The sequence below is a fragment of the Cydia splendana genome, chromosome 23 (assembly GCF_910591565.1).
Source record: "Cydia splendana chromosome 23, ilCydSple1.2, whole genome shotgun sequence".
Classification (NCBI taxonomy): Eukaryota; Metazoa; Arthropoda; class Insecta; order Lepidoptera; family Tortricidae; genus Cydia; species Cydia splendana.
In genome coordinates, this window is record NC_085982.1 from 12,229,251 (window position 1) to 12,241,959 (window position 12,709).

The 12,709-nt window shown below is 37.6% G+C and overlaps 2 protein-coding genes across 2 annotated transcripts in view; both read left to right on the forward strand.

Moving 5' to 3' along the window:
- LOC134801752 (uncharacterized) overlaps positions 1-6,016 on the forward strand; it is a 30,148-nt gene extending 24,132 nt beyond the window's left edge. Inside the window, exon 4 of the mRNA XM_063774349.1 lies at positions 5,921-6,016. Coding sequence (XP_063630419.1) covers positions 5,921-6,016 — 96 coding nt within the window. The remainder of the gene's footprint in view (positions 1-5,920) is intronic.
- LOC134801854 (neural/ectodermal development factor IMP-L2-like) overlaps positions 4,668-12,709 on the forward strand; it is a 107,487-nt gene continuing 99,445 nt past the window's right edge. Inside the window, exon 1 of the mRNA XM_063774491.1 lies at positions 4,668-4,938. The gene's annotated coding sequence lies outside the window, so the exon portion shown is untranslated. The remainder of the gene's footprint in view (positions 4,939-12,709) is intronic.

Genomic DNA, 12,709 nt, shown 5'->3' on the forward strand with positions numbered 1-12,709 from the left:
TTCTAGAGAAAACGAAGTGCTGGACGCTTTGGCCCGGACCCGGATCGTTATAAGAGCAATTCTCAAAAAGTTTGTACATTTCGATCACATCTTAGATTTCTATAAAAATTGGTATGCTGGTTAAGTACATGAAGCTGAACAACTTCCACCACATTTCCCAAAATGTCCCAGAAAGTTTCAAAGAAACATTCCTTTTTTGTTACCAGAATGTTTCTTAGAAACTTTCTGGGACATTTTGGGAAATGTGGTGGAGTTCATAGCAATACCAATTTTTATAGAAATCTAAGATGTGATCGAAATGTACAAACTTTATCAGAATTGCTCATTTAAGTAGCATCATCCTTTACAGATAGGGATTAATCCGGTTTTCTCACCATGTTTTCCTTCACCGAAAAGCGACAGGTACATTTTAAGCGATATAATCGTGTACATAAATTCTGATTAACTCATTGGCTGGTTTAAAAATTGAACACAATATGCCTTTTAAAATCGATTTCGCACCGTATCAAGTACTCGCTGGCTTCACTTGCTCGGTTAGTATATAAGAGATATCTCTGGACAGCATTTTATTCAATTTTACACTACGTGAGCAATTGTTGAACAATTTTATTGCGTTACAGACGTCTAGACTGGATTCAGGCATTAGTAATAAATAGTTTAACACGTTACTTCAAAACTGCAACATTTATTCAGCAAATAGGCCACAAGGGCACTTTTACACGTCAACATTAAATCTACATACAAGCAAAAAAAAATAATAATACATCAATAATTTTATAAAATACAACTAACTGCAATTACCAATTCAAACTAACGTATTACAATTACTTAGAGATGTATATGGTCTCTTAATGTCGAATTACATAAAAAAAACTATAATAATAATATAAAAAAAGTGTTGTTTTGTAAGTGTTTTTATATTTACTTTAGAATTTAGAATAAATAATAGTACTAGGTACAGAAGACTCACTCTCTAACAAAACGCGTGTGTTACGATCAGGACAGATATGGCCGCTAGGTGGCGACAGCGCCACGCGCGGCTTATGGCTAGCCACCAAAATTGGTGTGGAACGGATGTACTTGTAGCTACCTGTAGCAAAGCGACGAAATCGCGGAGTGAGCCACGCCTAGCTGCTACCGTACAGAAAGGACACTTCCTACAAAACCGAAGTTTGACTGCGATTCAGGGACCAATCATGCTATCCCTTATAGATGGCACTATTCGGCTATTTAGGGTTGTCAAAATTCAAGTCATTATCCTATCTGTGGACGTGCACGCAAAAGGACGTCAAGTGGTGCCAACACTGCCAACCCGAATAATTGCTCGGAGCAATGCTGAGCCGAACGGAGCCGAGTTTGCCCGAAAGGAGGAGTGTCTCCCCACTGCTCTAGTGCCGAAGCAATAGAGGCGTGTTCAGATATTTATGAGCTCTCTGCCGCCTCTCCGATATATTCGTATCATATAAATATTTTTTTAATTCACAAAACTATAAATGCATGAGCGACGGTGTTTCGACCTTGTATTTATTTATTGAGTTTAACACATGTATTACGTACAAAAAATATTATTACACGATTAACAGCACTTAAAATTAATTATTACTACTTAAACCTAAGCAAGCTAATACAACTAGATTAAAACTAAAACATAACTAAATGTAAAAAACCTCCCCTAACTCACCCGTTTCCGAAACTCCCCAAAATCTAGCATTTTCGACATTCCCCCCCTGAATCGCCAGATATACCCACCATAGACTATAAATTGTTAATGTCAATAAAGTGTTTACATACATACGATTGCCATTTGGCTAGGCCCCCTCCATCTTAATCCTAAGCCTAACCTAACCTAATGCTATCAGAAGACTGATTTGATAACGCTTTAAGTGCATTATTACGGGACACACCCACAGATAACAGGTTAGTAGGGATGTTACCGTCGACATTGTGTCGATATCGATGTTGTTAAATCACTATTTCGCAATAAATATTCTACGAGTACAAATTATTTTCATTTCATTTATTTTCTTGCAACCATGGTGTTCCTCTGGGTTGGAAGGTCAGATGGCAGTCGCTTTCGTAAAAACTAGTGCCTACGTCAAATCATGGGATTAGTTGTCAAGCGGACCCCAGGCTCCCATGAGCCGTGGCAAAATGCCGGGATAACGCGAGGAAGAAGAAGGAGGAGAACCATGGTGTTTACAGGATGTTCATTTAAGTATAAGCACATGCACACATGGACCCCGCTAGGGACAATACGCAAATTAGTCAAATTTGAAATTACTACGAGCATTCTCTATATGATCAGTCAATCTGCGTTGTAATGTAGCCTAACTTTTTACTGAAAGAGTGTAGATGTAATATAATTTACACTAATCTCTCGAACAAGTATGACAAATCGGCGAAGCTAATATGTTTGACCTTGACCCAGAAAATCTCATTGGGTATAGGTATAACCCAAGCACTTTTAGGATGCTACTACTACTACTCCGTTGGCTCAGCGACCCAAAATGAGACTTGGCCTCCGACACAAGACACTTTAAGACTTTTTTTAAGAGACTTTAAGGATGCAATCGGAAAAAACGCTACGATGAGGTGGAATGTCGTAACCTTGGTTCCCAAACCAAACATCGCTAATTAACAGCTGAAAAAAAAAGTCTGTTGAAGTGGTTTAACCAGTAAAAGTCTTGGCACTGTTTGGGCTCTCTATTCGCCCTACGAGGATTTTCCCCGTGCAATTTCCCTTACAGAAGTCTTTTAAATCTCAAACTAAAGTATATAGCTACACATCTAAAGTGTCCAGATATAATGACAGAAAACATGTGCCCAATTGCCCATCAATGGAACATAACTAGGATAACGTCACACTTTACTGTATCAATTCTATCAATTATTGAGAACAATACATTTACGCATTACCAAGTAAACGAAATGATGAAACACGCAACTCAGTGTTTTCATTCATCAAAGCATCGTATGACGATCGCCCCATTTTAATTCAATTATTTTGTGATGACGATAACACACAGTTATTTTTACCGTTACATCGTCAATATTGTCTAATATTGACTGTGTAATGTAGTTTTGTAGGCAGCAAATAAAACTTTGTTTCTCTACATTGACATTTCTAAGTTATTTAGGCTTTTTACTTTTTCGTGAATGTAAAGTTAAGAAAAGCAAATTCATTGAATCAAATTAGGTTTAGTGACTATTAATAGTTCTTATAGCATTGATATAATGCTTAAAGTCGGACGCGCAAGTATGTTAATAGTTTTGTATAATTATGTGCCGACGTTTGCATTTGCGTATGTGATCTTCACCGATTATTATTTACATTTTAAGTGTATTGACCCAGATTGAGTTTAGTTACGTTTACGTTTTATATCTTATTGAGAACGCAAACGAGTACCTATGCATTATATGTAAATTGCAGTTACATGACTTTATCACGTGACAAATACTATCTAGGTATCTCTTTCTATTAATAGAATACTCGACACAAACATATATTTTATATGTAGTAAGTACAGTAGCTACATATATTTACTGCAAAAAACAGACCTTTCCTTAGTGAGGCAGTAAAATACAGAAACATGACATTATTTACGTATGCAATAACCATAACGGTAGCATACAAGCATAAGGATTGCTTAATGATAAGCGGACAGCGCTGCCTATAGACGCTTTTACTGCATTAACGACCTTATGCCATCGACAACACAATGCATCCTAAGTAGCTCTTATATTACTTTAGCTATGCCCGTTGCCTCAAATGTGTGGATTTTAAACATTATTATTTTTAGTCTTAAGGAACTCTGAAGTAGATTCAGGTCAGACAGACAAACAGACGAATACTACGGAACCTCATAAAGCCAGATGCGACGGTCATAATAATTAGACCATCAAAAGCGCCGGTCACGGTCATAGCGGTCATCAGTTTTCATAGCGGTAACTTTCTAGGTCACTTTAAAGTATTCTAAAATCTGTTAGAATTTCTAAGCTAGGTAATAAGTAATAGTAATAAACTATTTAGTTTACATCTCTAATCTACGTTGGCAATATGCTCTGTGACTAAATTACATCACTAGTTGTCACAGAACAGAATAGACAATAATAGTAGTCGTTACAGCGTTATCTGGGTGTGAAAATTGTATAGGTACATAAAATACCAAGATATCTGTGTAGGTCTGGGTTATCTAGGTTGCTTCATGAAAAAGAAAATCACATTATACCTTCAATAAAATTCACCAAACTGTAAAGTTTTATAGCGAGATACGCTAACTAACAATACCTATCTATCTAAAACTAGCGAAGCGAAGAATCGAGACATTATTTGGTCGGGATTATCATGCAACTATATAATTGCAACATAATTCTAAGTTGAATGTCTAAACTAGGCTAATGTTTTTGACTATCTTCAATACTATTTCTTATTCAAATCGAAGTTTGCCCGTGAAAGGGTAAATAGAGTGTGCTAATAAAGAGTACTGAATATGTATTAGGTTTTACCGAACTATGTTGTTCAGAATCTGAAATGATTATAGCATCATGATAAAAAAACATTTTTTTGACAAACTTACATTTTCGCAAAAAAAACTTTTCGATAATTCGCACACAACAGCACTACCGGCAATAATGTTGACATAACCACCTCAACGTCACCTCACTGATATCGACTCATTGCCCACCGCGCACTCGCTACAAAACGACGTGTCGCGTTTAAACCGAATAACCGTTAAACGTTATCGATAACTGTTCGGCGCATCACTGTTTTCGGCGCGCGTTCCATTTTCGAAATTTGAACTTGACAGTTGCCGATGAGTGTGTGAGTTTATGAACAAAATGATAAATGTTTTTCAAAGGACACAGTATTTTTTGTATTTCGCCATAAAGTAGTTTGTTTTGCAAACGAGTTTGTTGCTGTTTCTAGAAGTTATACAGGTAAGTCATATTTTAAGTTTTTGCGTATTTGTCTGTTTACTTTTGAGGTTTTTTAGCCGACGGCCGAATGATGATTGTTTTTCAAGTACGTATATGTATCTATATAGGTAAGAAGGTACGTATATTTCTTTAGCACGGCCTACCGTAGTCATGCCGTTTGACGGATTACTATGTATGAGATGTCATTAGATTCGCCTCATCTGTGGGAGTGACATAAGTAGAATATAAGTGTAAAATTGCTCGCGAAACCTGCAGTTCGGTTAGGTTAAATTAGCTTCTCGACTTGATTTAAAATACTTTTTTGGCGTCTGACTATAGGTAAGTACTGTCGAAAGTTTTAATTTATGACCCAATTAGTACCTTGTCACAGTGACAATAGTATGAGGTCTCTAGCGACCAAAGACATATGTAACTTCGTATAAGACGAATAAAGTCTAAGGAAAAAACGTGCCTCGGAATTCAAGTAAAAGTCATTCTCGAATAGATGCCGCACACACCTTTAGCCTATCCTCGGCTAGATGGCGTGACGACACCGTTTCATATTTAACAATTTTAACACATAGATATCAGTGAATGAACATGGATCAAAATGATATAAAAATAATAAAATCATTTATCCATATATATACATTTTTTGATAACTTTATACGTTTTCATTTTGAGTTTTAGTCGTGTGTCGATAGATGGCAGTAAATTTACAGTGACTACAAAATTTACAATGACAGGACCCCTCTATACTATCCATTCTTTTTGCTAGCGACTTATATATGTCGGCGCCCGATCTTAAAATCAGGCATATCGTGATATTCCTAGGCATATCGTGACGCGTGAAAATCTTTAACTCGTTCCCTGAGTCGACGGAGCCCCGCTACGCGGGGCTCCTTTTTCTGGACAGTTTGCCCTTCGGGCTTCTGAAGCACCCTAACGAATCTATCCTACCTATATATTGGATTAATGTGACTATCGTTAAAACATTACACAGGAACATTACGATCTGCCTGATCTTTCGATCGGCCGTCGACATATTGATTGTGCCGCCTCGCTGCTATACGGCGAGGTCCCAGGAACGCCGAAGTAATCTTCCGCAACCTCGCCAGCACGGACTGGCAACCCTATCGGTTGCAGTCCGTCTGTATCGACGCTTGTGGTTAGAGTCCATCGTCATAGACGGAGTTTAGAGCAATTATTTCATGAAACCGATGCTGCCAAAAATACGGGGGTGCGGGGGACGAGGTGAGCGAGGTCCCGTGCCGTGATTGGTCCGTTCAAAGACACGGACGTCACACAAAGACACTTTTGACTCGAAAATGGAGTAAAACTACCGTATTTGTGGCAGAGGGGGTAGAGCTACTAATATGCGGGGGACGAGGTGAGCGAGGTCCCGTGCCGTGATTGGTCCGTTCAAAGACACGGACGTCACACAAAGACACTTTTGACTCGAAAATGGAGTAAAACTACCGTATTTGTGGCAGAGGAGGTAGAGCTACTATGCTCAGTCTGGAGGATGTCTTGTCTGTGGAGTCCATCTAACCTAACATTTCACTGAGACCACTTGAACACACAGAACTTGCAATAAACACTTATGGTGTGAAAGAGTCAGACTATAAATGAAAAAACTTGACCATATTTGAGCTTAGCGGCCGCTTTACCCTACGTTCAGAATTTTCATTCGGTTTCCGTACGGAATGACAGGTGGGAACGGGACGTCGCTCTACAAATGCATAGCACTCTCTCGCACATGTCATTCCGTACGGAAAATTCCGAACGTCTGCGGCCAGGCTTAATATACCAACACGTAGTGGACTAGAAAATACGAGAAGCTGATATCTTAGAATAATAAAAAAAAATCTCATATTCCACTATAAACAATTATCATGTCTAATCTGGTAATCTACATAATTTATTTAAATTTACAACTGACATATTATTATGTAAAGAAGTAATCTATAGACCACGTGTATTCTTTTAATGTGCAGATATCTATATCTACGTATGTTTCTTTTAAGGATTGCAAACCGGACTTATTTTAAATGATTTTGGCCATAATACGGATATCTGTCAGTGTCAAAATTGACGTTTATGGTTAAAGAGATGTCACTTTTGATAATGACAGATCAGATCTATAACTACTCCATATCTAATTCATAACCATACGCAGGGCCGTCTTAAACTATGCTGGGGCCCTTGGACACATAAGAATTTGGGGCCCTTTTGGAAAGTAACAAATTCAAATTAAACTAAAAATGTTCTACTATGTTCTTTTATTTATTATGGGTAATCAAATATACTGTTACTGTCTGTCCTTCGGGGCCCCCTGAGGATGGGCACAGGATGGGGGCCCTGGGCACGGGCCCCGTGTGCCCTTATGGTAAACAAAGACGGTACTGACCATACGTCGCACTCCATCGGGCATTTTGCGGGCATGTCATTGGTAAGGTTCACAAATCAATTTTCGAGTTGTCAGAATAAAGTATTTGTACTTAGTATTTGGTACCTAGTGTCTGTAAAGTGCAATTCCAAATACCTTTGCAACTAAGGTTGTACGTTAGTTAGGTATCTATTTTTAGAGCACCGTACAAAACTTTGTTCACGGTGCTCTTATGGGATCACTTCGGTCTTGCAAATCAGTTAAATGCGTTTTTCTCAAAGACCGTTTGATGTAGGTACCTGAAATTTGGAATAGTTATGGCAAGTACCATCACTAACACTGTGAATAAGTCGAAACTGCTTATTTCTGATTTTGTCTGGTTAGGCTGAATTTTATTTTTATATGCATTCAATTTTAAATAAAAATAAGATTGAATAATATGTATTATAGGTATTTGATATAACAACTTACTTAAGCATATTATGCGAATATATTATAAATATTTTTTCAAAATTTTTGGCAGTCAAGGTTCTTCGTCATGTCAGCTATTTATTAGATTTTTTAAGTGGCCACTTAAATGGGCTTATCACTTCAAAGAGTATTTACACATTTAAGATTGATACATGACAACTTGACAACGGGTATATTACAAATACTAAGTAGGTACATATACATATACACCGTGTTTTTATTGAATTCCGTTAACTTCGGGGTATGTTTAAGTACTTTAAGTACGTTTAAGAAAACTAAATGGCATAGTTAATTTTGAAAAAAAAAATTTTTTTTTTGCTTTTTTTTCAGAATAAATGATATTAAAAAGTAATTAAATGTAGCATAAGTATAGCGTTGTTGTAACACGGGCATTACATTTAACTAAACCAAACAATTGAAATCTGTGACATATCAATGTCAATTCGAACATCGATCGACCGAGATTTTACTTAAGTTTAGTAGCAAATGTATGAACTCATTCTAAACACTAATCAATATGTAAACCGGCCTTAAGGCAAGTGTACAAGCTTGTAGAGGCCTTATAGGAAAAAAATAAAATATTGATTATCTTCGAAATGGAGTTAATTAGAATATCGGTGTCTTTGGGAAAGTTACTTGATTTAAGCTCAGGTATGCACCCTTGAAATTAACGGAAATCAAAAAAAACACGGTGTATATTCGTAAGTTAGGATGTTTTTTTTGTAAACTACCAAATGACATGCCACCAAAACGCGCCCACTGGAGTGCGACGTATCTTCATAACCTTAAACTTAGAATACGCCCGATAATCACTTTTTACATGACTCTCCAAAGGACATTTTTTTGAAATCATAACTTTACCTGTACACAAATATCTGAACAACGCCTCTGTTGTCAAGTTAGAGTGCGTGTCCAGATATTTTTGAACACCATGGGCGCTCCGGTATATATGGGCGAGTGTACAATAATTTATTGAGTGGTTGACTGGAAGGTTGCCACGGCTACTGCATGACGTTGCAAGTTGCAACTGTCGGTGTCAACGTACGGGCGGCCGAGAATCAGTTCAAGGTCACGCCGTGATGCCTACTGTACAGTCGCCATCAGATATATCGGAGCGGCCAAGGTGCTCACAAATATCGGAACACGCCTCTATTGTCAGGGCGTTAGAGCACGTGTTCAGATATTGTGAACACCTTGGCCGCTCCGATATATCTGATGGCGACTGTACGTGCAGTTACTGATCATTTTATAAGTAGATTTCTTTGAAATTATGCTTCTACAGGGTGAAACCCTGAAATCCCACGTAGGGTTACTTCTCAGAAATGCTGTAACGGTAATATGTTTTTAATTAGAACAAAAGATAAAAAATAAATTATCAAACAAAAGTTATTTCCAATAATCGACAACAAAAAGAAACATACGTAAGTACTGTATTAATCATTGGCAGTGCTTTTGACAATTTGTTTGAAAATGTGCGGCAATGATGACATTTGTCAAAAGCCATCTTATTACTGTCATAAATAAAAAAGATAATCAAGACGGTTGAAGAAGGTTTCATACTATTTATTACCTCAGGAGCTACTAACCACTACTAACACATACAGATTGCTCCAAAGTAAAAAAATCGTAATTCGTTAATTTCTTCGTAACCGCTACAGTCGCTACACCGATTGTTATGATACTTAAGATACTTTGTATATGGTTCTAAAATACCCTAATGCATTGTCCAATGGCTAGGGACACCCTGTATAATAATGGGTCAAAATTCTTTTCATTGTCTTGTTTCTGACTCTGTCACGCTTCTATTTTTGTATTTTATCTAAGAAATAAAAAAAAATTAGTTCTATTTGCTTTTTGCTTGTCATCTAGCTGTAGATTATAATTCTCTTGACAAAAAAAACTAAATTTCACAAAAAGCTCTACTCCGTCACATTTTTTGGGGACAAAAAACAAGAGAGCTAAAAGAATTTTGGTGACGAATGTACACTGACATCGAACCGATAAAGGCCTGTCCAGACGGGGACAATTATTTTGTTCGCCAATCTGATTGAATTGTCCGATCAAATCAGGCCGTGCGAACGCAAACGCCAATTTGGCTCACTGAATTCGACCGCCGATTATGACCGATATTACCAATAAAATGGGATACAGATGCAAGAATACCAATTTGTTCTAGTGGGGGCATTTTTTTTATTTAGACCGCTCAAATATCACCATAAATTTAAAATCTGTGCAAGTGGCCATATCGTTGTTTGCGTCCGCACCATCTGATTTGATCGGACAATTTAATCAGATTGGCGAAAAATTGCTCCCGTCTGGACGGGCCTTAAAATAGAATGATATTGGAATCATATCAGATGTCATTCGCGCGGGCGTGGCTGCGGGGTGATTGTGGGTGGCCTTCACATTGGGGCCTGTGTGTGTGTATGTAAATATTGATTGATTATATATTTGCCACTAGTTTTCTGAAAGTTGAAATAAGAAAATTCTCATGCAAGTTTCCACTTAGAAAGTTCCCGTTCAAAGTATGGATTATTACTCAATGTTCTTATCTGTTGATGTCTAGACCATACCTGGATTAGCCTTTCAGCAACATACCCGTCTGTCAAAAACCTTGCACAATTGTGCAAAAAATCGTATGCAGACATACGGCGCGATTCGGGAAATGAATTAGAGATTCACTAGATATGAAATAGTAAAGATATGTGACGTTCCACGACAAAAGGTACCATTGCCCCAGCTGAATATTGGAGCGGCGTTAATAATAGCGTAAGCGCCAGCCGTCATAACGTACCTTTTGCCGCGGAACGTCACATATCTTTACTATTTCATATCTCGTGAACCTCTAACTCATTTCCCGAATTGCGCCGATACATCTTTTTTGTATGTGTGAGTAATCTTCTGCACTTCTACGCTCCCCGCAAAATTCGACAGACATTTTTGTACGCAAATACGACGTTAGCGTCAATTTCAAGTGTCATAATGTCATAAAAATCGAAACTAACTTTTAAAAGATTTGGCAGTAAACGAGAATCCAAATACATTTCATGCCAAATTTGCAATTATTGATAATTGTCTTTAGCACATTGCTAAGGTATATCTTGCAATATTGTGTAATTTAAGGTAATCTTACACGTGGACATGCGATTGACCGACAAAATACGACCTTGCATTTACTCGGCCGTGACTCGGTCTCGGTACCGACAAAACCGGGCAAGTGTGAGTCGGACTCGCGCACGAAGGGTTCCGTACCATAACACAAAAAAAAAAACGAAAAAAAAAGCAAAAAAAAACGGTCACCCATCCAAGTACTGACCACTCCCGACGTTGCTTAACTTTGGTCAAAAATCACGTTTGTTGTATGGGAGCTCCATTTAAATCTTTATTTTATTCTGTTTTTAGTATTTGTTGTTATAGCGGCAACAGAAATACATCATCTGTGAAAATTTCAACTGTAGCTATCACGGTTCGTGAGATACAGCCTGGTGACAGACGGACGGACAGCGAAGTCTTAGTAATAGGGTCCCGTTTTACCCTTTGGGTACGGAACCCTAAAAATCACGTCAACTAATCCTATCCTGTCCCTATCTAGTTATCGCCTGATCATGCTGTTCTTATGCGCCGGCGCCGATGAGTCGAGTTACACCAAAATAGGGGGCTATTCATAAATTACGTCATTTCAAATTAGGGGGGGGGGGTCTGGACATCGGATGACGGTAGCATGAAGTAGGAGGAAATGGGGTCATTTGATGCATGATTTTTGGATGATTATAGGGGGGGGGGGTCCAAAATCGTCAAAAATCGATGACGTAATTTATGGACAGCCCCTAGGTAGTAGTAGATAGATAGATAGATATAGATGGTCAAGCTAATCTTGTCAGTAGAAAAAGGCGCGACATTCAAATTTTCTATGTGACGATATCCCTTCGCGCCTACATTTTGCAAATTTGCCGCCTTTTTCTACTGACAAGATCTGCTTGGCCAACTTTAGATAGACACACATCATAACAGAAGAAAAGAAAAAAAAAGAAAATAATTATTACACTGGTAGTCGTAGTAAACTCTTTATTGTACAAAAAGACATATTAAAATAACATAAAATTATAATACAACACTTTAAACTTTTGCGTTTTGTACACATATTTAATTACACAAACGGGTCTACCCCGATATAATTTAAAGCAGATATTAAGGTAAAAACAATGAAATTATATCGCGGTAGTCCCGTTTGTGTAATTAAAAAAACATGAAATTTGTAAGAAGTACAAATGAGAACTTATCACTTTGAGGGATCTCTTCCAGTTAACCTTTAAGGTTTATTATTTACAATCGCTGGTTAAGAATGATTATAGTAAGATATCGGATTTTTAGGGGCAAAATTAAATGACAAGTAGGATGAATAATTTTCAATATGTATAACTTTAGACTCCGTGACGTTGTGATAGAATATTATGACGGTACACTGAAAAAAAAACCTGGTACTGGTAACCAGAATCTGGTTAGCTGTACTATATTATCTTGTTGTATATGTGACGACAGGACACTTTGTAAACATAACCAGACCATTCTTGTTAAATTAAATTTGTTAATTCTATGAAGTGTATAGTAGTGGGTATAAGACTTTTAGTAAACCCAACTAGCCGGTCTGTTAATGGTTACTAAATAATACAGTAACATATACATTCCTGTCCTGTTGTTATAACAAGGTATTCAGTATATGTAACTGAACGATTTGTGCGGTGTACTGGTTTTATATTGTTCACGTTACCAGAACGCACTGTGCTAATGGGGCTTCTAAACGAGCCATATGTTCACTGCAATATGTGGCCGGCAACTATTGGTGTCCTCTTACTCACATGTTAGAGAGGGACACTAATAGTTGCCGGCCACATATTGCACTGAACATATGGCCCGTTTAGAAGTCCCTTCAGC